A 25,853-nucleotide genomic window follows, 5' to 3' on the forward strand; every position below is an offset into this window, starting at 1 on the left:
TGGCAACTGATAAATCCTGGAAACTGGGAGAGCCAAGGCCTAGGATTCCTTCCTGTCAGGGATGGCTTTCATTTGAGATGTAACAGAATATCCTATTAAAAGTCCTATTTAAAACACTGTTGATAATATAAAGTCATGATACAAGAAAATGACCAAACCATTTCCCTATTGAAAGAATGGGAGTTCGCGTGTTTGCATATAAAAAGACTGTCCTTGTGTGTCAACTATAGTTCAATTAAAAAATAAACCAAAAAAAGGTAATAAAAAAATAGACTGTCCTTATAATTACCAAAATCTTTCTTACATAAACACAAGTAACCACTACCAATAACCAGTAACCAAACAAAAATAATAACCAGTAATCATTACCAAACCAGTAATCATTACCAAACAATAATAAAGCAGCTCGTCCCTTGAGATTTAACCAATAGCAATTGAAAACTATGTATTCTCATTAAACTCTAAATTATAACTTAGCTCTGTATTGCAGAGGTGAGGAGATTCGAAAGGTACATAGGTTAAAACTTTCATCCCAAAATATAAACACTATGGTCAGTACAAGTTTGATATAAAAGTCTCTAGGGGCGCCTGGATGGCTCAGTCGGTTGAGCGACCAACTCTTGATTTCAGCTCAGGTCATGATATTGAGGTTCGTGGGTTCAGGCCACGTGTGGAGCTCTGAGTGGATATTGTGGAGCCTGCGTGAGATTCTCTCTCTCTCTCTCTCTCTCTCTCTCTCTCTCTCTCTCCCCCCCCCCACTCCCCCTGCTCATGGGTGCAGCACTCTCTCTCAAAATAAATATTTTTTTAAGTCTCTAATCTACCATTAAAGCAATAGCAGCATTAAAGATTCTATTATAAGACATCAAGGTGGAATTTGTCCCCCTAACACTCTTTAGGTGTCTATAGGTGTTTCCAGAAAGTTCTAGGGACAATACTCTTACAGATGGGTGTGGCTATATTAAACATGACAGTGAACATGTGTTTAGGGAAGAAATTGTGCCCTTTTTTGTTACTGTTGCTGTTTTGTCTTTTCTAAATGCTGGTAATTGAAAATGCTTTTTCCACTGCTATCTTAAGAGGCCTTAAAGATGCATTATTAGATAGTGCTAAGCAGTTAGTTATGTCAACCCCTTGGCCATGAGAAAGATTAAAAACAAATTAATTTCTGGGGCACCTGGGTGGCTCAGTCGGTTAAGCGACTGACTTCGGCTCAGGTCATGATCTCACAGTTGGGTGAGTTCGAGCCCCGCGTCGGGCTCTGTGCTAACAGTTAGCTCAGAGCCTAGAGCCTACTTCAGATTCTGTGTCCCCCCCTCTCTCTACCCCTCCCCTGCTCACACTCTGTCTCTCAATAATAAATATTAAACATTAACATTAAAAAAATTTAAAAAAAACAAATTAATTTCTAATCTGAGAACAGCTCTTGTTTTGTGCATATTATTTTAGCAAATGGTTAAATTAAATCAATTTAGAGGATTTAAAACCCTTGATCCCAATGTAAACAGAGTAACAGCTCTCTACCTCTACCTGACCAATTTGAAAGTTTTTAGTGGGCTTATCTTCATAATTAGATATAGACATTAAAGTGTGTGGGTGTCTCCTAGATTACATGGAAATTTCCTTCAAGCACAATCAAGTTATTATTTAGCCTTGCCACATCAAGTTGTTATACACAACTTCCAAACTTAAGAAAAATAACACCTGTAAATCAACTGTAATTTATGAACTGTACTCTGAAGTCCAAAATTATTAGGAAATATGCCATAATGCTTCAGAAATACTTGCCATCACCCACTTCCTTGAATGTGAAAAAGAACACAATCAGGAAAAAACGATAGAGAAGTTATTCAAACCTGAAATCCCCTGAACAGAGAGAAACCCTGCATCTTCCAACCCTGGAACTCTGTATAGGAACTCGGCCCTGCACCTGTCCCCTGCCTACTCCCATTCCTAAAAAAAATGGCTCAATAAATAGGACAGCTTTGGTCACATTGCAGTAACTTGAATTGTCACTAAGAAAATGACAAGGCTCCCCAGACAGCTGTAGCAACAGGAGTGACGGGAAATCTTCCCGGTCCTCCAAACCACCTGTAAAAGGGGATGAATAAGGAACTCGCTGCTTTCTAGAAGGCCACATTCACCTGTGGATGTCTGTAATTAGGTCACCGTGGCCTTTAGCCAAGGTGCAAAGTGACAGTAGTGGGTAAAGCCCTATTTCCAAGCTAACCGTAATTCCTCCCTGCGGTAGACTGGGAGGAGCTTGATACACCCTTCCTTGATTACACAAGCAGTTTTTTCCCACTAGAATAAATGACAGGCCAACAAAAAGGAGAAAATATGCTGTTGTTTGTATCTTCTACCAGCCCGAAATCAGGCTCTGAGCAGACAGATGCCTGCCATGCTCTGACTCCCCTGGTCTAGCCATACTTCCCTACGCCTGGGCAAATGTCTCAGGGGCTGCCGGCTGCAGAGAGGTCCCACTTCCCTCTCCGTCTTGGCCACTGACGACCTCACACACCACCTCACACGAACAGAGGACAAATCCCTAAAGCGGGAGGGGGTTGGGGGGAGCACATTCCCAAACTTCTCCACTAAGCCTCCAAACTCCAGCCGTCTCCTTCCGAGAGGCCCGAAAGGCTCCTCCGCTAGGAAGCAGGGACAAGCCAGCTCCTTTAAGGGGGCACCAGGCCGCCGCGTACCTGACTCAGTTTCCTCTGCCGTAAGGCGGCATCTTTCCCCCCACAAACCAATTGAACCTGCCGGTATGTAAGGCGTTTGGGGATATTTGAAAAGACCCGTCTCCTGTTACTGCCCCCACAGGTGAAATGCTTTCTTTGGAAGGACTTTTACTGGGACAGGTGCGAGCTGCCCCGGATGCGGAGACTTCCAGCGAGGCAGGGAGAGTCCCAGGCCGCGCCCCGCACGGAGGAGGCGCTTCCAGACCACAGCGCGGCGAGAGCCGAGGCCGAGCAGCGCCCCCACCCCGGCCTCCCCCAGGACCCCACCCAGGCCGGGCGCCCCGCGGATCCCAGCGCCGCCGCCGCCGCCTCCTCACCTGCCGCGGCCGCCCGCCCGGTCCGCACCTGGGAGGGGAGGGGAGGGGAGGAGCCGGATCCGGGCCGCGGACGCCTCAGGCAGGGGGGCTTCGGACTCCGCCGCGGCGGCGTCTCCGGGGCTGAGGGGCACCGGGGGGCGGTCGTGACATCCTCACGGGCGGCCCCAGGAAGTTGGCCCCCCCACCCATCCCCAGCCGCCCGGCCCGGCCGCTCCCGCCCCTCGCGCGGCCCCGCCCCCGGCGCGGCCCCGCCCCCTCTCGGGAGCGCGCCTCCGCTCCCGCAGCGCCCGAGCCACCATAGAGAGGGGCGAGGCACGCGGCGGGCTAGAGCGCGGCCTCCGAGCGCGCCCCCTGGCGGAGCTGGGGCCGCCGGAGGCGGGGCTGGCCGAGTCCGAGCCTGAGTCCTGTGGATGCATGCATTCGCCCCTATCTGGGCATCCCTCTGCTCCTCGTTGCCTTGGTCACCAGACTGCGCGACGAGCTGGAGTCCAGGTCTGAGGCTCAGCTAGATGGTGGTCCAGCCTGGTGACCTTGAGCGAGTCCTTTAACATCTTTGAACTGGTTTCGTTGTAAGAGGTTGTGAGTCGCCTCTCCTATCTCATTGTTCCTCGCAACAATGCTATAAGCAAGTGATGGTTCATAATGGAGGCAACCCGGGCCCATCAGGGTTCATTAGTTTAGTCAAGGTTCTGTAGCTGGAAAGCTATTAAAAGCCAGATCTGTAAGACATCAAAACCCAAGCTTGTCCCACTCACTCGCTGGCACCTCCCTCTTCTAGGATTTCCCAGTCTAAACCCCCAGGGTTAGTTTTACCCTAAGAGGGTGAGGAAACTGCTCAGAGGAAGGCCTTAGTAAAAGGAAAATGACCCTGTGCTCGGGAGCCCACCCTGGCTATTCATCGGCTGTGTACCTTTCAGCAGGTACTAACACCTCCAAACTCCAGCTTCCTCATTCTTGAAAGAATTGGAATGGTTTAGGAGGTAGGTTGGTATGAGGATTACGGAGCACTACGGAGAAGTGCTTAGCAAACTATAAAGCACAAGGGTTGCATGGGGGATCGTTAGCCAGTGTAGACTAGGAAAATGCCTTAGGAAAATAATATACATTCTCATCATTCTGACCAAGTCTAGTGATACTTTCTCCTATTTTTAGGGTCCTGTCAAAACCTCCCACAGTTGTGAACAGTTTGTATTTGAAAATAATGAGCATCACAAGGAAGTGATGTAAAAATACTATCATCTATACACGTAGACTCTCACAAGTATGATTTCTAATCTTCACAACCCAGCAAACTGAGTCCTGTCATTCCCATGTTATTAACAAGGATCTGAAGATTAATTCACCCAAAGCCACACAGGTAGAAAAAGGCTAAGTTGAAATTTTAAACCAGGTCTTTCCACCCCCAGGAACTCATGAAAAGACTAGCCTTCTAGAGGTCTCCTACCCCTAAATTAAATGTGCTCATCTTTTTCCTACCTGACTATATTCGTAACTTTCTTTGATGGAATTCTGTCCTCTCTGCTTCTCTCCAGGGCTTTAATTCTCCCAGTGAAGGCATTTATTGTCTCTTATTTTCCCCTCTCAGGACATTGTTCATCTTCATTCTGAAATGGATTTGTGACCTGTGATTAAGGCCCAGTATTCTCCACCTGATCTCTCCTTCTCTCAGTGTTAATTATAGTCATAGAAAGTTAATAGGTTCAGAGCAAGGATAGGGTGAGGCCCAGAGATGTTTTTGTAAGCTCAGTTTACAGGCCGAATGCTCAGTTCCAAAGGGAAGTGTGCTCAATCCATGGGTTAGAGCCTAGATTCATAACATCCTATAGAGGTCATTTTTTTCCCAGGGCCCTCTGGTCCATATTATAGCTAAATCATTGGAATGCTGCTAAATAATGTGCAGATCTCTGAAGCAAGGAGGTCTCAGAGCTGCATTTACCCACACTTCTCATTTCTCCACCTTTAGCATTATCACCATCACTATTTTTCATCTTTATCGTGTCCTTCTGCAGAGGCACTCAATAATGTACCCATTGTGCAAGTAATCTAAAATCCTTTTCGGCAAGCAATAGTATTTAGTAGTAATAAAACACTAATTTGTCTACCAAGTGACATATTTATAGGAGCAGTTTACTTTGACATATTTTTATTATTTCTACTCATTTGCTAAGTACTTTCCAATACATATTTATGAAGCACATGCCTTTCCCAAAACAGTAGTGAAAAAATAAATCATATTATTTCTTTTATTAGTAGCAGCATGGTTTGTAAGTTCTAGTGCCCTGATTTTGTTACTTCTGGCAAGAGCCGAAAGAATTAATGGTGATTGAGCACCTACTAGGTGCCAGACTCTCTATGGAAGGCATTTTGCATAGATTATCTGTTAAATTCCCCTGAGACAATGTAATTTTACCAATAAGGAAAATATAATTCCCCCACAACATAGATTTTACCAATGAGACCAAACACCTTACCTTGCCTGAGTAATTTGGCCAGAAAGAGCCCCGCAGCATTTTGAACCTGGATCTTTTCCTTATCCAAAACCCCAAATCATCATTCTACTTCATCAGCCCCCTCTTAACTTCTCTGAACCTAGTAAATTATGTAAAATATAAAGTATTCCTTTCTGAAAGAGGCCATGTAGATTACCCCAGAATGGAACAGAGATAAGACACAAGATGTTAACCCCAATTTTTCTATAGGAGGTAACTCTCTAAGGGAGTTATTCCCTAAGAAATCAGTGGTAGGGTATTTTCCAAAGGGAAGGGCCAGTACAAGAGTTCTACTCATTGCTGGGGACAGGACTGGTTACGTAGCTTGCAGGGCACAGTGCGAAATATGGGATGCTTGTTCCAAAAGTATTAAGAATTTCAGGATGGCAACAGTAGAATATAAGCACAGGGCTCTGTGCAACTGCACTGGTCATACTTCCTTGAAGCTGGCCTTGCCCGGACAGAAGGAAGCTGTCACTAATTATCTCCCAGGCATCAGAAGCCTCATAATAATAATATGAGGTTAAGTCCCATTATAGGCCTGGAAAAGTCTTCAGTGCTTTACGTAAACCATATGAACCTAAAGCAATTATAAGCAGCAGGTCTTATTTTTCCCATTTCACAGATAAACTGAGGCTTAAGGAGTCTAAGTCATGCAGTCTCTTGTAAATTCCCTAGGGGAAATTGGGAAGAGCTAATAAAGTAGATCTCTGATGCAGCTTTTTATGGTGAACTAAGCTGAAAAGAGCTCAGGGTGTATATAGCCTTGGCTGCTCTCTGGGCAAAATATGAAAAATAATCTTTTTTTTTTTTTTTTAGGATTTTATATTTAAGTAATCTCTACACCCAACATGGGGCTCAAACTCACAACCCCTAGATTAAGAGCTACATGCCCTTCCGACTGAGCCAGTGAGGCACCCCAACAAAGAGTTTTATCAAAACGTTTACATATTCACAGCTGAAGGCAGCATGAGGATGGAGAGAAGAGTTTAGAATGAGACAGACCCGAGTTTGGATTCTGTTGCTATCACTTATTAGCCTTATGTCCTTAGCCTTGCTGGGCTCCTATTGTCTGTACAATGGAAATGATTCCCCATGCTAGAAGGGTGTCTGTTCTAAGATCTAAATGAGATGTGTACAAAGGGCCTAAGCACATGAGAGCCTTGAAAAACTTGCCTTCTGGACTTGGGGCTGCCCACTGGATGTCTAATTCCTCCATGCAACTCCCTCCTTTCTAGTAGTGCCCCATTTCCCAGAAGGCCACAGCATGTGCTTAAGAGAAGCCTGACCCCAGCCCTAAGGCTATTTTCTTGTTGGTCTCAGCCAATCACAGACCCATTTCCCTTGCCATGATTTAGGTGTGGGCTATAAGAAAGCAATTCTGTGCTAAGGTATGAGGTAAATCTGCTCTGGCCAGAAGTTGAATTTTCCTGGTTCTTAAAAGGACCCAAGGCCCGGGTTCCTGCCTATAGATACTGTCATGTCTGGATTGATGCTCAGAATGGCCACATCCAGAATTTAATGAGGAAAATGAGCTTGAAGACAAAACCAACACAAAAGGAAGGCAGAGTGGAGAAATCAAAGAGGCCTTATACCCCTTCACACTGAGCCACTGAACAAGCCAAACTCGGACTCCTTGTAACTGGAGATAATGTCCTTATTGTTTAAGCCTCTTTAGGCCAGGTTTTGTTACTTGCAGTGGAGAGCAGCCTCAAGGAGACATGGACCTTTTTTTGCCTGAGAGTCTCTGGGGGCTCAGGTGCCTGACTTAATGTCATCAAGTGCCAGCCCCGGAGTAGGGACTCAACATTAATTTTTTTCTAATATCAAACCCAGGACATACAAGAATCCTCCGTAGAAAGCTCTATAAAAAGCTACTCTGGGGAATCAATAACTATCTAGATCTAGAGAAAAACATCCCTGCGTTCCTCATTTGCCATCTTTAAAATGCATTAGAGCCCACCCATTCATATAGTTAACCATTACTGAGCTCCCAGACTGCAGAGAGAACAAAAGGAAAATTGACATGGGGGCTCTTAAAATGGATCTTGAGCTCGTGGGCAGACAAGTGAACAGAAAGAGAGGCAGAGAGGGGTTATGATGTCTATCTAGACAATACTTGCTGCATAAAAAAGGGAGGATGTCAGGGTGAGTGTGCACCTGACACAGCAGACACATAAGCAAAGGGAGCAAAAGGCACTTGGGCAAAAGAGCCAGCCTGGCCCGAGGCCTGCTAGGCCAACGCACCGTGCAGCCTGCCCAGAATGGAGTGTGCAGTGGCAGCACGCAGGGTGAGGTGAAGCCCTGGTCTGAGAGCAAGATCCAGGGAGGAAGCAAGCTTGGGGGTTGGGGGGGGGGGGCAGGATCCTGCAGGAATGTCACAAGGTGGTCTGGAGCAGCAGCGAATGGGGCAGCTTCCCGTGGCCAGTGAGGCCACCTGGGTGATGGCTGTGGCACCCTGAGTTGCAGTGAATTGTCCAGGGGAAGAGAAGTATGCAGATGGGAAACTAAAGGTAACAAGGAGACCCAAAGGTCTCTGGGGTCCTGGGTGCCCGCTCCTGTTCTGCCATGGGACCATCACTCCTCCTCTTTGGGCCTCAGTTTCCCTCTCTGGTTGGTCGTGACTACCTGGACTCCTGAGTTCCATAAAAAAAAGAACCCTTGAGTGATTGGGGAGACCGCTGTGCAGAAATTACCTCTGTGGGCTCAAAATGCCCAAATGTCAGGAGCGGCAGGGATTTGCAACTCCTAGCTTAACGTATTTTTCCCTGCTATGGTTGCAGAAATGGGCCAGCCCCTCATGGTGTGAGGATACCGAACATTAATTTCTCCCAGGGTCCTCTCTGCAAGCAGCAGTGCCGGGCTCCCCCTCATCTTAGGCTCACCAACCCTGTCTTCGTTCAGGCAGATACCCCGGAGCCAGCGTGCTGCTCGTTCCCGGTCCTCCACGCTTCCTGCTTCTGCCTCAGCTACGTTCATCATCTTAATGTCCTAGCTTCCCCCTGTAACTCTGACCCCCCTTTTCCTGCAGCCAAGACACAACTAATTAATTACATGACAGGCTCTCTAACCAAGAAAGGCGACCTTCCTTTAAAAAATGTAGTCAGTAAACAATTCTGATCATTTCTCTACTTTGCCTTTTATTATTCTTTCCCTGGTGTCCTCCTCACCACCCCCTGCCCACCCCCCCAGCCACGGCTACAGCCCTCAGATGGATGGCCACAGTGCCAATAACAGACAGGGGGGTTATTTCATACACTAGGGCACCAGGCTGTGGTACAGCTGGCAGGAAGAGAAGGGTAATTATATTGCATCTCGGAGCCACTGGCAATGAATTTCTGCATAAAGGACTAGATTTGCCATGTATTATTTACGCCAGCATCAATTTTCCCAGCTGGCTCTATTTACTGTGCAAATTCTCCTCTGTCTGTTTATGGGCAAGGCTATGGTTCAGCACCTTTGGCTACTCTATACTGTAGAGGGGCCCTGCAAGGCACTGTGCATAATAAACAAGTAGCTGGATTCACTGTGGTCACATCCTCCCTTCCTGTTAGATTATATCCCTGGGACTGCAGGGAGTTCACAATCTCACCTAGTCATGGTGATGCATGCAGGTGTGTGAAACCAAATCGGCAAGAGGGAAAAAAGGAATAACCGTTCTTTGGAACCTCACCAGGAGAAAGTGAAAAACAACCTTCTGGGGGGAAATTAGGTGGCTTTGGGGCTCAGGGAATTTCGTCTTTGTATTTTTCAGAACATGACATAGATAAAGGTTTTGCATTTACAAGGGCACTTCCACCTAGTACCTCAGAGACAAAGCTAGGGGAGCTCCATCTTACGGATGGAAAAACAGAGGCCAAAAACCCCCAAACAAAAACAAACAAAACAGACAGAAGCGGGGGCAAGCCGGAGGCTTCATGGCTCAGTCACTGTGTAAGGATGGAGTGCAGGCACAACAATGACACAAAGGGTTCTGCTCAGTTACTAGCATGCCTCTTCAGAAATGCCCTAAGCCAGGGTGAACTCAGCTCCCACTGGAAACATACATGATAGAAACAAGGAAGAAAACTTGGCACCGGCATGGATTTCTGGGTCCTTCCACCACAGCACCTCTCTCGCCTGTAGCTCTGTTTCCACAGAAAGAGAGGCTGCGGAAACAGAGATGCCTCTTCTGTCCAGCCCAAGAGCTTCGACTGGAATCCCAAGCGCTGGATGGCAGTGAACAGCAGGTGTTACTGTGCACAGAGTTGGGGGGCCCATGATGGCCCTCCCTTTCCCAATCAGTAGAACAGTCACATCTGATCTCCCTGTGACGTGGGGCTCTGCTCTGGAGTCCCCCAGGTTCCAATGTCTACCATCTCCTGGAAACCTGTTGGCTGGGAGAAGACAGGAGGGAAGGGTAAGTTTTTGAGTGAAGCAGCCCAAGCCGGTGGCCACTTTGGTTGCAGGGTCTCAGCATCCAAGATGTCTCTATAAGACATCTGGGCCGATTCCTGGCTTTCCCCTGGGGCTGGCTCACCAGACGGGGAGATTTGGTCAGATAGGCCCTGCGCCAACTGCCTGACATCCCTGCCCCTTCCTCAATGTCCAGGAGAATCCGGGTGCTGGGTACAAAGCTCCAGGAGCGTCCAAGGGCAGGTTTGAGCTTCCCACTGTCCCTGTCTCGGGTCATGTGATTGGTCACCTGGGGAAGAAAGCATCAAAGACTTAATGCAAGTGTAGAGGACATCAGTTCCTACTGCTTCATTCTACAAGTGGGAAAACTGAGGCCTTGCACAGAGAAATGACTTCCCCAAGGCTCCATAAGTTAGTAACAGCAGGTCCTGCGTTAAGAACCGTGGGTCCTCACTTGTGCTCAACTCTTTCCATTAAATCACAATGCCTCAGGCTGGACTTGGACAGAAGGTGATGGGGCATGTGTCTGGGAAAAGCAGTGTTGTCTGCCCTTTGCTGAAGGGAAGCCAGCGGCGGGCTTCCCCGACCCAGCAGACAGGCATCCTGAGACCACGTCCACCCAGCCTTTTGTGTCAGGGAGTGCCTCTGTGTGTGGGGAGGTTGGGGGAGCTTTGAAAGGGAGGTCGTAATCTGGTCAGTCCGTTCTACTCTGCCCAGGATAGTCATAGGTAGGCGACCTGAGCCTCACGGCATCCTCTTAATAAGATTCTCCCCACCAGACCCCAACCAGGGGCAGGGGATGTGGCTTATTCGTCACCGAGTCCCCACTGCCTGAGCCAGAGGCACAAGCAGGTGATCACGTGCATTCTAAAGTCAGGAGAGGGAGGCCCTGGGACTCAAGAACACTGCTGGTGGGTGTAGAAATGAGAATACCTCCCTGGAAATTAGTTGGCATCTACACATTTAAAAATGCATGCACCCTCGGGGTGCCTGGGTGGTTCGGTTGGTTAAGTGTCTGACTTCAGCTCAGGTCATGGTCTCATGGCCCCATCGGGCTCCCCGTCGTGCTGTGTTGACAGCACAGATCTTGGAGCCTGCTTCAGATTGTGTCTACCTCTGCCCCTCCCTTGCTTGTGTGTGCTCCTTTTCTCTCAAAAATAAGTAAATAAACATTAAAAAAAAAAAAAAAAGAAAAAGAAAATGCATGCAACCCTGACTCAGGGAATATACTTTCAGGAGTTCGAGGAAATAATATGAAATGTGCAAAGAGATTTAGGTATCAGCGTGTTGTTCACTGGCGTCTTCCTTAAAATAAGAGGAAAACCAGGAATGACCTACAGGCCCCAAGATCATTATGGTATACGAGGGGCTGGCAAACTAATACCCAAATGTGGCCCAAAATTGTTATTGAAAATCAAATGTGACTGGAACATAGCCATGCCCTTTTGCTCAAGTATTGTCTATGGCTGCTCTCATGCTATCTAGGCAGAGTTGAGTGGTTGTGATGCAAACCGTATGGCCATAAAGCCTCAACTATTTACTGTCTGGCCCTCTACAGAAAACTTTGCTGACCCCTGTAACCTAGGTATTAGATAAAATATATAACTGCTGGGGCGCCTGGGTGGCTCAGTCAGTTAAGCGTCCGACTTCGGCTCAGGTCACGATCTCATGGTCCGTGAGTTCGAGCCCCGCGTCAGGCTCTGGGCTGATGGCTCAGAGCCTGGAGTCTGCTTCCGATTCTGTGTCTCCCTCTCTCTCTGCCCCTCCCCTGTTCATGCTCTGGCTCTCTCTGTCTCAAAAATAAATAAAAACGTTAAAAAAAAATTAAAAAAATAAAATAAAATATATAACTGCTAAAAATGGCATTCTTAAAACATCTAAAGACATGGGAAATGGAATGAGTTTTTTAAAAAAAATTTTATTTATTATGAGAGAGAGAGAGAGAGGCAGAGAGAGAGGAAGAAAGAGAAGCCCAAGCAGGCTCCACACTGTCAGCACAGAGCCCAATATGGGGCTCGATCCCACAAACTGTGCGATCATGACCTAAGCTAAAATCAAGAGTCAGACGCTTAACCAACTGAGCCACCCAGGTGCCCTGAGTTTTTTTTTTTTAAACAAGGTTACAGTTTAGTTGGAAAGCTGGTTAAACATATAGGTATATATGCAGAGAAAAAAGATCCTATGGAGATATACAAAAATATTAATATGATTTCTGTGGATGTGGAGATTTATTGCAAATTTGATTCCTATATTTAACTATTTTGCCCTATGAGAAGAATGCAGACTTAAAAGGCAAAACTATTGAGATAGAAACCAGATTGGTGGTTGTCTGGGGCTGGGTGACCTTTTTGGGGTGACCAAAATAGTTGAGATCTTGATTGTGCCAGGGTAACAAGACTGGATACATTAGTATCTGTTAGCCAAACTTTAAATGAGAAGAGAGTTACTCTGTGTGAATTATACTCAAATAAACCTGTCTTAAAGTAAAAAGAAAAACAAGACTGTCCTTGACCCCTTGGCTATTTACGTCCAGTCCCATCAAAATCCAGTGCTCGATGACCCAGGGAAGTTGGGCCAGGACCCTTTCCTAAAGGGCCACTTTCGGGTTTCAGAGGTTGCCATTTAAGGGAAGTAAACAGCCTAGAAACTGAATTAGAAATTGAATTCATGTGCCCCCTTGGCAAAGCCCTGGGATCAGACACAAAAGCAGCAAGCTGGCCAAGTCCAGTTCCTCACCATTACCGCCACGCCAACGTCCCGGGCCAGGGTCTTCAGCTCTCGAGCCATCTGCATCATCAAGGCCAAACCTGGAAGAGAAGCAAAGGGCGAGGGCAGCAGGGCACCCGGGACTAGGCTGGATGGGGACTGGATTTCAGAGCTGGGAGGCAAGGTCATGTCCCGGGCTGTGGGCTCTGCCACACCTCTTACCTTCCCTCTGCTGACCTCCCAGAAGTGGGGAGACCACGGCAGTGACCGAGTCCACAACCACCACCTTCACAGTCGCTGAGGCACTGCTCACCTGGGGAGAAGCAGGTGCCATGAACCACTTAGTCTCTAGGGGGTGTCCATTACAGGACAAGATTGCTCCTCTATCCGGAACTGGTAAGAAGTAAGTTCCCCAACCCCAAATATTAGCTGTGCAGGTTTCATGGACTTTCAGTCCCCCCACCCCAGCTCCTATGTAGGTATGAGAGATTTTACTGAAGACTTGGGTGGAGAGAGAGGTTTTAAATCAAAGGACATCACAGATACACCAAAATATATTTGTGAAATCCCTGTTCCAAGTTCTATAGCCCTAGCCATGAATTTTCTTTTTCTTTTTTTAGGATTTTATTTTATTTTATCTTATTTTTTAGAGAGCACATACACACACGTGCGAGGGGGATAAGCAGAGGAGGGAAGAGAGAGAATCTTTCTTTTTTTTAATGTTTATTTCTTTTGAGAGAAAGCATGTGAACAGGGGAGAGGCAGAGAGAGAGGGACAGACAGAATCCCAAGCAGGCTCCCAGCTGTCAGCACGGAGCCCCACACAGGGTTTGATCTCACAAACTGTGAGATCATGACCTAAGCCAAAATCAAGAGTAGGGTGCTTAACTGCCTGAGCCACCCAGGTACCCCGAGAGAATCTTAAGCAAGTTCCATGCTCATGTGGAGCCCAACTCAGGGCTCGATCCCACGACCCTGGGATCACAAGCCGAGACGAAATCAAGAGCTGAACGCTCAATTGACTGACCCACCCAGGCACCCCTTAAGATTTTACTATATTTTTTAAGTGTATTTACTTATTTTGAGAGAGAGAGAAAGAGTGCATGAGCAGGGGAGGGGCAGAGAGAGAGGAGAGAGAGAATCCCAAGCAGGCTCAGCATTGTCAGTGCAGACCCTCATGTGGGGCTCAGTCCCGCGAACTGTGAGATCACGACCTGAGCCGAAACCAGGAGTCAGATGCTTAACCGACTGAGCAACCCAGGCACTCCTTAAGATTTTATTTTTAAGTAATCTCTATACCCAACGTGTGGCTTGAACTCACAACCTTGAGATCAAGAGTTACATGCTCTACTGACTGAGCCAGCCAGGTGCTCCAGTCCTGAATTTTCTTAGCAGCCATCTTTCTCCTGATGGCCAGCCCTCCACCATCTTTTCAGGTCCCTCTTCTCCCTCTCCTTCCTACTCCCCAAATTCCTAACTTCCTGTGCTGAAGGGTTAGCCTTCTATTTACTTCACTGTCTCTTTCCAGATCATCATGCCTCTAGGGCCTCATCTTCTGCATCTGAAGTGGTTCTAAATATAGACTATATAGACAGCCATCTGTTAAAACCATAAACTTTTGTCTTTACACAAGCATTAGCATCTTGGACCTAACCTCCCTTACTCCTTATATCCAAGCCATTTGCTGATTCTGTTTCTACAGCTTTCTTTCTCACTTCATGCCAACCAGATCTTGGATATTCAGCATTATCTGGCCTGTCTTTTGCATGTCTTCGTTCATCTTCCAGTTTCTGACTCTCGGCCATCAGCTTGTCTAAGAGAAGACGGCAGAAGAGAAGCTAAAGCTGAAATCAGCTTAACTCTTCCTCACTCTGGGAGAGCAGGTTGAAATCTCTGGCTAAAATGGGGACAGCCAGGCTCTCACAACTGTCATCTGTGGCAGACAAAACCTAAAGCAGCCCCTTGACCCCCACCTCCAGGTGTACAAGCTCTCATATAATCCCCTCCCCCCAACTACGGGTGAGTCTTATGGCTTGCTTCTGACTAATACAGTGTCAAAGGTGTTGGAATGTTACTCTCTTGTCTAGGCTACGTTATACGGCAAAGGTAATGAAACATCACTCCCAAGATTACATTATGCTATATGAGACTGCGTGTTGCTCTCATTCTTGTGCTGTCTTGAAAGCAAGTGGTCATGCTGTGAACTGCTTATGGAAAGAGCCACATGGCAGACAACAGGGGGCAGTGTGCCAACAAGAAACTGGACCCCACTAGGAAATGAATTCTGACAACAACCTGAGTGAACTTATAAGTGGATTCTCCCCCAGTTGAGCCTCCAGATAAGAACACAGCCCAGCTGCCATCTTGATTACAGACTACTGAGATCCTAAGCAAAGGCCCCAGCTAACTGTGCCAGACTCCTGACCCATAGAAATTGTGAGGTAGTAAACATGTGTTGTTTTAAGTCATTAAATTTATGTAATTTGTTATACAATAATAGGATACATACTATCATAACGGTCTTCCAGTAAAAAATACAGTCATTTGGGGCGCCTGGGTGGCGCAGTCGGTTAAGCGTCCGACTTCAGCCAGGTCACGATCTCGCGGTCCGTGAGTTCGAGCCCCGCGTCGGGCTCTGGGCTGATGGCTCAGAGCCTGGAGCCTGTTTCCGATTCTGTGTCTCCCTCTCTCTCTGCCCCTCCCCCATTCATGCTCTGTCTCTCTCTGTCCCAAAAATAAATAAACGTTGAAAAAAAAAAAATTTAAAAAAAAAAAAAAAAAATACAGTCATTTGACTTGGGAGTTGAGAGATTTGGGTTATTTGCTTAGTTCTTATCCTTATTATGTGGTGACTATAAATAACTTACTAAACTTCTCTGGACCTCACTCTCATCTCTAGAAATAGAGGGTTGGATTAGATCAAGGCTACTTGACTTCATGTCTCAACACACATGGGTCATAATCAGCAATGGCTCCTATGGCAAGTATCTCTTCAGTACATTCTGAAGTTTGTAAAAATGATTTACTTTACATGCACATGTTATGCTTTGGGGTCAGAGTTTAACATGAATTGAGCTATTCTTTTTTTTTCTTTTTTTAATGAATTGAGCTATTCTAAGATGTCTTTCTAAATCTAGTAGCTCATAAATCAGTGCACCAAATCCTAAGTACCTAGGCAAGTATAGTGCAGTACCAATCCAAATGCCATTCTAAACTCCTCTTCCTTGTTTACAGGATTCTGAAGGTTTTCAGGTACTGGGCAGAAATCTCCTGACATCATGGAAAGTGGGCCCAAGTCCTAGTCTGAGATACACATAAAACTCTGTTTTGGCCAACTAGATGTAAAGCAAAGTCTACTAATGGCTTCTGAAGACAGATTTTTCTTTCCTGATAAAAGGAGAGAAGTACAGAAAAGGGGCCATCTATTACTGCCCTGAACACCAGGGTTGATGTGTGAAGACATAAGGCTTAGAGCTATAGCAGCCACTTTGCAATCATGAGGGGAAAGAGCAAGAGAATCAGACACACCACCCTAGAGCCCTGATACTGTGGACCAGCCAACCTCCAGACTCATGTGAGATAATTAAATGTCCTCAAGGTTCACGTGTCTGTCAGGCAGACTCTATCACTTGCCGCTGAAAGTAATCCTAGCTGATCCTGTGGGGGAATGAATGCAGAAATGAGTATGACATGATCCTTGCACTCAAGGGTCTTACTGTTTAGCAGGAAATATGGGCATGTAAACAATGAGGTACTCAGGAATGGATTTAGCACTCAGGAGTCCCATCCTGGAAGTGGCATGCACAGCTAGAGTCACCAGATTGCACATCTGCATTTCCAAACAGTCTGTCGTAGGGCACCTGCCCACATACAGATCGCCCTGGCAAGTTGGGTGAAGCAGGAAGGGACAGAACAGTAGGCTCACCTGCTGGGACATAGCGCCTCGGAGGTCCTGCAACACGTCCAACATCTGGAAGATGTCAAACGCACGAACCACCTGGATCCTCTGGAGAGCTCCTGCCTAAAGAGGTGGGAAAGAGAGGGAGGGGCTTTCAATAAGAGGGAGCAGGGGATCAAGCAAGTTAAAGAGGGATTTTAAACCTGAGCAGACGCATCTAGACATAAGGACTCAAGTCCAAGATGGCAGATGGGTTTTGTCTACTGGGCCAGTTCTCACACTGGTGGTTGCCGGGGGCTGACCTACAAAGCCAAGTCAGAGTGCAGTCGGGGAAGTATGACTGGCAGAGCTGGTTAGGAACGTCTGCTGAGGGCAAGCAATGGGAAGGAAACACAGATGCTGGGTGTTTGCCAGCCATGACTTAGGGTGCGCAAGGGTTGGATTACCTGGGAGATCAGTGCGGTAGCATCCCAGCTAGGATAATGTCATAACAGGGGAAGCTTGAAGAGTACAGGAAGTATTAATAGAAATGACTATTAATCCAAATGGCCATAATTCTTGCAGTATAAGGGATACTTGGGTCTTTCTGTGTCAGAACCTCAAAGGAACTCAACCCTCCTACCCCTTACCTGCTCCTCCTCATCTGGGGTTCTAGCCTGAAGCAGCTGGAGGAGGCGGGAGGCTGTCAGTCCTCCATTGGAATCAACGTATACAACATTCTGCTGCAAGCTATAGGCCACATTTGCAGCCACACAAAGACATACCTGAAAAGACAAGGCATTGGGAGAACTTGAGCCCCCAAAATGAGAACTCCCCACCAAATCCTGTCCAAAGCCCAGTGACACGATCGAGCCAAGTTCAAGCCCCACTCCTCATCACCCATCCTCTCTCTTCCAAGTTCTGAGTCACAAGCACATTGGGAGAAGCTCCCTCAGGGATACGGAGCTATGTACCCACCTCCCCCTGTCCTCCTGGCTGCTGGCCGCACATGTACCTGGGTTTTGCCGCTACCTGGGCCTCCTACAATTTCAGTCACTTCTCCAGTGTAGAGACCAGCATCAAGCAGTTTGTCTAGGCTGATGAAAGAAGAGGAGGAAGGATGAGAATCAACCCAGGGGACTGGAGGGAACAGAGGGGAGTAGGAACCAAGAAGAAAAGGAAGACATTCCTTCCCAGCACTGGTTCTGCCCAGACGATCTGAACATCTCTGGGGAAAGAGGGCACGGCTACAAGATCCTGCTTGGGGCCATCCTCATCTGTTCACTCTCAGCCTAAAGATCACTCCCCACAGAGGTCTCTGCTGCCCCATCAAAAGGTCCTCCTTCCTGATCTGAATCTCAGTCCCTTGTGGGTTTCCTTTAAACTCTGAAATAATTATAGATTCATTAGGAAGTTGCACAAAAAAAAATCGTACAGGGGTGTTGCATGTACCCTTCGCCTCACTGTCCCTAACGGCAGCCTCCTGCACTGTAAGATACACTGTACCACAGTACAACATCGCCAGGCAACCCTAGTGCAATCTGCAGAGCTTATCCAGATATCCCCAGTGTTATGTGTGTGTGCGTACAGTTCTATGGAATCGTATCACACGTGGTTTATGCAACCACCACAATCAAGACACAGAATGTCTCCATCACTATAAGGCTCCCTTTATAGCCACCCTTTTATAGCCACACCCCTCCATTCAACCCCTACTCCCCTAACCCCTGGAAACCACCAATCTGTTCTTTATCTCTATCATGTTGTTTCCAGAATGTTATGGACATAGAATCACACTGTATGCAGCCATTGTGGCTAGTTTCTTTTGCTCAGCATCATTCCCTTAAGATCCATCCAAGTTGTTGTATCCATAGCCGTTTCTTTTCATTGCTGAGAAGGAGCCCATGGTAAGGATGTACCAAGTGTGTTTAACCACCCACCCATTGAAGTCTGTTCTAGCTGTTTCCACTTTGGGGCAATTATGAATCAAACTGCTATGAACATTTGTGTACAGGTTTTTGTGTAAACCTGTTTTTGTTTCTCTGGAATAAATGTGTAAGAATAGAACTCCTAGGGGCGCCTGGGTGGCTCAGTCGGTTGGGTGTCCGACTTTGGCTCGGGTCATGATCTCACAGTTCGTGAGTTCAATCCCCACATCGGGCTCTGTGCGGACAGCTCAGAGCCTGGAGCCTGCCTCAGATTCTGTGTCTCCCTCTCTCTCTGTCCCTCCCCCACTCGCACTCTGCCTCTCTCTCAAAAATAAACAAACGTTAAAAAAAAAAAAAAAGAATAGAACTCCTAGGGGGTGCTTGGCTGACTCAGTAGAGCATGCAACTCTTGATCTTGGGGTTGTAAGTTCGAGCCCCACGTTGGGTATAAAGATTACTTAAAAATAAAATGTAAAAAAAAAAAAAAAAAGAATACAACCTCGGGGTTGTGTGGTAAGCATATATTAATTTTATAAGAAACTACTAACTGATTTTCCAGAGTGGCTATGCCATTTTACTATCCCACTAAGAATGTATGAGTAATCCAGTCTCTCTATATCCTTACCAGCATTTGGTATTTATCACTGCTTTTTATTTTTTTTATTTTATTTTATTTTATTTTTTTCAACGTTTATTTATTTTTGGGACAGAGAGAGACAGAGCATGAATGGGGGAGGGGCAGAGAGAGAGGGAGACACAGAATCGGAAACAGGCTCCAGGCTCTGAGCTGTCAGCCCAGAGCCCGACGCGGGGCTCGAACTCCCTGACCGAGAGATCGTGACCTGGCTGAAGTCGGACGCTTAACCGACTGCGCCACCCAGGCGCCCCTATCACTGCTTTTTAAATGTTTGTTTATTTTTGAGAGAGACAGACAGAGCATGAACAGGGGAGGGGCAGAGAGACAGGGAGACACAGAATCCAAAGCAGGCTCCGGGCTCTGAGCTGCCAGCACAGAGCCCGATGCAGGGCTCAAACCCACTAACCGTGAGAGACCATGACCTGAGCCGAAGTTGGGACACTTAACTGACTGAGCCACCCAGGTGCTGCTATCACTACTTTTTATTGTAGCCATTCTGGTAGGTGTGCAGTAATATCTCACTGTGGTTTGGTTTTGTTGTTTATTTTTTTAATGCTTATTTATTTATTTTTTAGAGAGAGAGGAGAGAGAGAGAGAGAGGGAGGGAGGGAGGGAGGGAGGGAGGGAGGGAGAGGGATCATGAGTGGGGGAGGGGCAGACAGAAAGGGAGACAGAACCCCAAGCAGGCTCCGTACTGTCAGTTCAGAGCCCAGCACAGGGCTTGGACTCACGAATTGTGAGATCATGACCTGAGCCGAAATCAAGCCAAACTGAGCCACCCAGGTGCCCCTCATTGTGGTTTTAATTTGCATTTCCTTAATAACTAATAATGTTTGACATCTTTTCATGTGATTATTTGCCACCTGTATGTCCTCCTTGGTGAAATATCTGTTCATGTCTTTTGACCATTTGCTAACTGGATTGTTTCACCATTGAGTTTTTTTTTTAAGTTTATTTATTTATTTTGGGAGAGAGAAAACTTGTGTGTACATGTGGGAGAGGGGCACAGAGAGACAGAGAGAGAGAGAGAGAGACAGACAGACAGACAGACAGAGAGACAGAGAAAAAATCCCAAGCAGGCTCTGTGCAGAGACTGAAGTGGGGCTCGACATGGGGCTTGAACTCATGAACTGTGAGAGATCATGACCTGAGCTGAAATCAAGAGTCAGATGCTCAACCGATTGAGATACCCAGGTGCCCCTCACCATTGAGTTTTAACAATTCTTTATATATTCTAGATGCAAGTCCTTTGTTGAATATGTGGCTTGCAAATACTGTGCCCAGTCTATAGCTTGTCTTTTTGTCCTCTTTTGCAGGGCAGAAGTTTTACATTTTGACTAGTTTTTATTTTTACTTTTTTGATTAAAAATTTTATCTTTTTTTAATTGATCACACGTTTGGTGTCACATCCAAGAACCCTTTGCCTCGCCCTAGTTCCAGAGATTTTCTATATTTTGTTCTAAAACCTTGACAGTCTTAGGGCACCTGGCTGGCTCAGTCGGAGGGTGCAACTCTTGATCTAGGGGTTGTGAGTTTGAGTCCCACGTAGGGTGCGGAGATTACTTTAAATAACATCTTGAAAAATAAAAATAAAGATAAAAGCTTGACAGTTGTACATTTAAGTCCATGATCCATTTTCAATTTTTGTGTGAGATGAGGGGTTTAGGGATACTTATTACCCCATGATGCCCACCAGCTCCAGCACCACTGTTGAAAGATTATATCCTTCCTCCACTGAAGTGTTTTTGGACCTTTGTCAACAATCAGTTGGCCATATCTGTGAGTGTACTGCTAGGTTCTCTACGCCACTCCGCTGATCTGTGTCTTTTGCGTGGCCAATACCACACCAGTCTTGATTACTGCTTTATTGTAAGCCTTAGCATGTGGCAGACTGATTCCTCCAACTTTATCCTTTTTTAAAATTGTTTTAGTGATCCTACATCATTAGCTTTTCTGTTTAATTGTTAGAATAAGCCTTATCTCTACCGTCAAAAAAAATCCGCTGGGACTTTGGTAAGAACTGCATGAAGTTTTTAGGGCAGTTTGTGAAGAATTGCCGTCTTTACTCTGCTAATCCACGAATATAGTGGGTCTCTCTATTTATTTGGGTCATCTTTCATTTCTTTCATCAGCAAGTTTGAATTGTCAGCATACAGCTCCCATACCTGCTTTGTTAGATTTAGACCCAAGTATTTCATTTTCTTTGGGGCAACTGTAAATGGTATTATGTTTTAATTTTCCAATTCCACATGTTCATTTTCAGTATACAGAAATGCAATTGATTTTTATGTGCTGATCTTGTATCCTGAGGCCTTGCTGAACTCACTCAGTTCTAGGAGCTGGTAATTATTTTCTATGTGCTTGTTTTTGTCTGTCTTCCCCATTTGGCCCAGAGCACCCACGGGCAAGGACTAGGCTCCGACACTGGCATAGTGCCAGAAACACAGGAGATGAACAGTGAATGTTCCCAGAGAAGCAAGTGATAGAAAAGTACCAATTAGTTCCTATATTGCCAAAACCCTGGCTGCAGAAGCCTTGGGATAAACTCAAGACACAGCCAATTCCTAATCCACATCCTGTCCTTGAACCACGATGAAACAGGTCACTAACCACTTTCCACTCCCTGCCTGACCTGTGGGCTGAAGCTTCTCTATCTACACCACAGCCCATACTAATGGCTCCATGTCCTGACCTCATGCATCCCTTTCCCAGCCCTGCAAACCCCTTCCCAGGCCCCAGTACTCTGCAAAGGTTCTGGAAGACCTCCCCTGACCCTCCTGTGTACTCCAAGCATCACCTCAGTAAATACTCCATCTATTTCGATTCCAAGGACTCCATGATTATAGGCACACGTCCCTGCCAGTCAAAACACTCTTATCACCACTCCAGTAGCCTGTGGCTTCTCCTGCTGGGACCAGACAATCCCTAGCTCCATCACGGCAGCGGCAGCGGTTCTCCTGGGATGGTCCCCAGACCAGCAGCAACAGGGTCACCTGGGAACTGGTGTGTAATGCAAATTATCAGGCCCCGCCCCACATCCGCTGCATCAGAAACTGGAGACTGTATCTGATTTCAACAAGGCCTCTAGGTGATCTGGATGCGTGCGCATGTTTGAAAACCACTAGGCTAGACTAGTGATTCTCAATCCTGCCTGCATATTAAAGTCTCCAGAGGAGTTTTGAAAAAGAGGCCTCTGTCAGCAGTTCCCAGACTTGTCCGCACAGTGGAATCACCTGGGAACTTCAAAAACGACTGATGCCTGGGGCACCTGGGTGGCTCAGTTGGTTGAGCATCTGACTTCAGCTCGGGTCATGATCTCACAGTTTAGGAGTTCGAGCCCCGAGTCGGGCTCTGTGCTGACAACGCGGAGCCTGGAGCCTGCTTCCTATTCTATGTCTCCCTCTCCCTCTCCCCTCCCCCGCTCGTGCTCTGTGTCTCTCTCTCAAAAATAAATAGACATTAAAAAACAAAAAGTGTTAAAAAAAAAAAAAACCTACTGATGCCTGTGTCCCATCCCCAGAGAATGTGATTTAATTGGTCTGCAGGAGGCATGGGCTTTGGAATGTTTAAAGATTCCCCAAGTGATTCTAATGCCCAGACATGTGTGGGACCCACTGACCTAGAGTAATTAAGTCAGAATTTTTCTTAACCTCCCATTTGATTCTAATGTGTAGCCTGGGCTAAACCACTGGTACTGACTCTCCAGACAAGAATCAACCTCGTTCTTGGCCACGAGGACCACGCTGCATAAGGAATTCTCAAATCCCCCTCTCCGCTGACTTCTTAGCTGTGTTCCTGTGTTTTCATTTCATGCCTCCTACTGCCCACAGGGCTCTCCTACCGAGCACTTCTAACTCGGGGCATGCGACGTCAGAGAGAGACACCTCGCCCCGCCTGCCTGGTGCAGCAGAAGCACACCCTGCTCTTACGACTTGCTTTGAATCCGAGTGATTTCTGGGAGTTAGCCTCCCCCTTTCCCTTGGGATTGGCTTTCAGTCTTTTCTTTTCCAGCCGTTCATTCCAACATGACCTAAGTACCTCACCATTTCCTGAAGGTCTTACTCTAAAACGAGGGAGATACAGAGACACAGAGAGACCTAGCTCCAGCCTTGGAGATACAGAGATACAGAGAGACCAGCCTTCAGGGAATCACCTGTCTCCCCCAGTCAATACAGCTTCTTACAAGGTCCACTTCACTCTCTATTGTCCTTGTAAAGACTGACATTGCACATCAGGCTCTGAGATGGCCTACAACAAAGAAACTCATTTAATTTGGGTTAATGAAGCATTTCCTCAGCGTGACAACAGAACTCCCCACCTCCCTTTTAAAAGTTACATCCATCCGTTAACTGTCCAGAGAACGTTGTGAGGAGGGCAGAAACCCAGCACATCATCTGATTCCTCACAGCCACATCCCACCAGGTAGCAAGGCCTGTTGCGCATCTTTTCAATGCGTCTCCTGCTGTCACCTGCTCTCGATGGGACTCACGCACTCCACCGCTACTATCTCGGTCTTGGCCTCTCTCCTGCGAGCCTCCCTAGTCCGGTCCACCCTGCACACCTCTGCCTCCGTGCCCACAGCTCATTTTCACATCACGGCCTCCCTCCTGGAGGCAGGCAACAGGACAGAGCAGTCCGAGTCAGAAGTGTGACAGGTACAGCCTCAAGGGCCACTTATTAGTTGTGCGAACTTGCCCACGTCACTTAACTGGAGTTCCGGTCTCTTCATCTAGCCAATGGTGGTTTTACCTGTGATGGTGGTCGTGGAGAACAAAGGAAATAATGTACTGTGGAGTGCTAGCATGGTGCTGGGTTCTTGGTAGGCACTCAGAGAAGACCCATATGTTCCTCAATGCCCACAGCCTGCCTCCGCCTCAGAACTTTCCAGAACCACTCTGATTTCCTTTTCTTTAAAAAAAAATTTTTTTTTTACATTTATTTATTTTTGATATAGAGAGACAGAGCACAAGTGGGGAAGGGGCAGAGAGAGGAGACACAGAATCCGAAGCAGGCTCCAGGCTCCGAGCTGTCAGCACAGAGCCCGACGCGGGTCTCGAACTCACAAACGGGGAGATCTGACCTGAGCCGAAGTCAGACGCTCAACCGACTGAGCTACTCATGTGCTCCTTGCCCTGTCCTTCAGTGAAATGGGAAGCAGGGCCAGAGAAGAACTGCTTTGATCTGCTGAATAATAATGAAATACTGACATTTTGTGTGATAGGATAGTGGTTCTCAACCAGAAGCAATTGTGCCCCCACAGGGGTCATTTGGCAACATCTGGAGACATTTTTGATTGTCACAACCTGGGGAGAAGGGAGGTACCACTGTTATCTATTGAACAGAGGCCAGAGATGCTGCCCAAAATCCTATAATGCACAGGACAGACACTCCCCCACCCCCCCCCCCGGGGCAAATAATTACAAATCCCAAAATATTAGAAGTGCGAAGTCAAGAAACCCTGTCATAAGGTAAGACAACTCAGAAGTCCTGGCCATCTGCCCATGCTGCCCTCATCACAGCTTGAAAAACCCTGCTCTCTCTAGATTCAAGAGTGAAAGGCGGTACGGGAGGCAGCCCGGTCCTCCAGCCTCTCCCCTTCTTCCCCAAATACAAACCTTCCGATGCCAGTGGACAGGATGGCTGTGGAGGTCTTTAGTTCCTCGTACAGATCAGCGCCATTGAAGGGGAAAGCTGAGAACTGAGCCAGCAGCACCCTTCTCAGGGCAACCAGGGCCTACGAAAGGGGCGGGGGCAACTCAAGATGGGGCCTGGATCGCTTCAACCCAAAGCAGCCCGGAGCACACAGCAATGACCCGCCAAGGGAGGGGGCATCCCAGGGTCTCATACGCTGCTGCCACCCCAGTTTTCAATCTCTGGGAGCCCTTTGCTCCTTTGACTCAGGGTTGAGCATTTAGAGACACCCAAGTTTGTAGCGTGGAGATAGCTCACCTTGTAAGACAAGCCACACTTCTGGGCTACATCCTCCAGGTCTGCAGAAACCAGGTCCACCACTGAAAACAAAGCACACGTGGTTGATTGGCAGGAAGGGAGGCGCCGGGCTTCCCACACGTGGCTTTTCCTCTTCTGTAAAGCGAGGTGACGGTTCTACCCCGGGGCAGGCAGTCCCAGGCGGCCTACGTGACAGCACAGAGCCGTGGGGCCTGGCGGGGCGCCTGGCACCCAGTAGGGGTTCTGCCCTCCCCAGGGGCTCGGTTGGCCCCACTCCCGCCTTCCCGAGGCTCTGCAGAGCGGTGCGGGGCAGAGCACAGGGGTGCGGGGAGGACCCCTCCCGGCTACGCCTAGTCCGCGCTGTGCCCAGCTGGGTGGCGCGCACGCGGTCACCTGTCTTGATCCCGCGGCTCTTCAGAAGCTGGACTGTGTCCTGCGTGAGGCCCGGGCACAGCCCGGCCCTGAGAACGCCCATGTTCCCTGGGGGTCGGTCCGGGTAACGCCGGGCTCGGGGCTGGTCGTCCCGCGGGCCTCCGCGGGGCCCTCTCCCTTCGCCCCGGCGGCACCCTGCTCGAGAAGGGGCGCAAGGCGGCAGCGCGGAGGGGGCGCGCCCCACCGGGTCTCCGCGCCTCAGCCCAGCTGCTCGCGCCACGCCGCGCTTCCGCCTTCCAGGCGCCAGGACCTGGCTTGCAGCGCCATCTGCTGGCCGTGCGGCGACAGGGCGGTTGGGGCGGGAGCCGGCCCCCAGTCCCCAGTCCCCAGTTCCCCGCCCCACGACACTCCACCCCCGTGCTCCCCGGCGCCCGCCGCGCGC

General features: G+C 47.8%; 2 protein-coding genes across 7 annotated transcripts in view; both read right to left on the reverse strand.

Annotated features, from left to right (window-relative positions):
* RFFL (ring finger and FYVE like domain containing E3 ubiquitin protein ligase) overlaps positions 1 to 3,279 on the reverse strand; it is a 66,041-nt gene extending 62,762 nt beyond the window's left edge. For 2 of the 6 annotated variants that reach the window (XM_047831770.1, XM_047831763.1), the window contains exon 1: positions 3,059 to 3,196. The gene's annotated coding sequence lies outside the window, so the exon portion shown is untranslated. Of the gene's footprint in view, positions 1 to 3,058 lie in introns of all 6 variants that reach the window. The other 4 variants (XM_047831772.1, XM_047831764.1, XM_047831767.1 and 1 more) reach the window with 4 other exon arrangements.
* A 6,163-nt stretch (positions 3,280 to 9,442) lies between these two features.
* Positions 9,443 to 25,795, reverse strand: RAD51D (RAD51 paralog D). The gene is made up of 10 exons (XM_047831774.1): positions 25,433 to 25,795; positions 25,040 to 25,101; positions 24,706 to 24,824; positions 17,541 to 17,622; positions 17,176 to 17,310; positions 16,574 to 16,669; positions 12,871 to 12,961; positions 12,679 to 12,749; positions 10,067 to 10,231; positions 9,443 to 9,923 (listed from the first exon to the last, which is right to left on the reverse strand). Exons 1-10 carry the CDS (start codon positions 25,512 to 25,514, stop codon positions 9,840 to 9,842), a joined length of 987 nt encoding a protein of 328 aa, XP_047687730.1. The 5' UTR covers positions 25,515 to 25,795; the 3' UTR covers positions 9,443 to 9,839.
* Positions 25,796 to 25,853: the final 58 nt, after the last annotated feature.

The sequence above is a fragment of the Prionailurus viverrinus genome, chromosome E1 (genome assembly GCF_022837055.1).
Source record: "Prionailurus viverrinus isolate Anna chromosome E1, UM_Priviv_1.0, whole genome shotgun sequence".
Classification (NCBI taxonomy): Eukaryota; Metazoa; Chordata; class Mammalia; order Carnivora; family Felidae; genus Prionailurus; species Prionailurus viverrinus.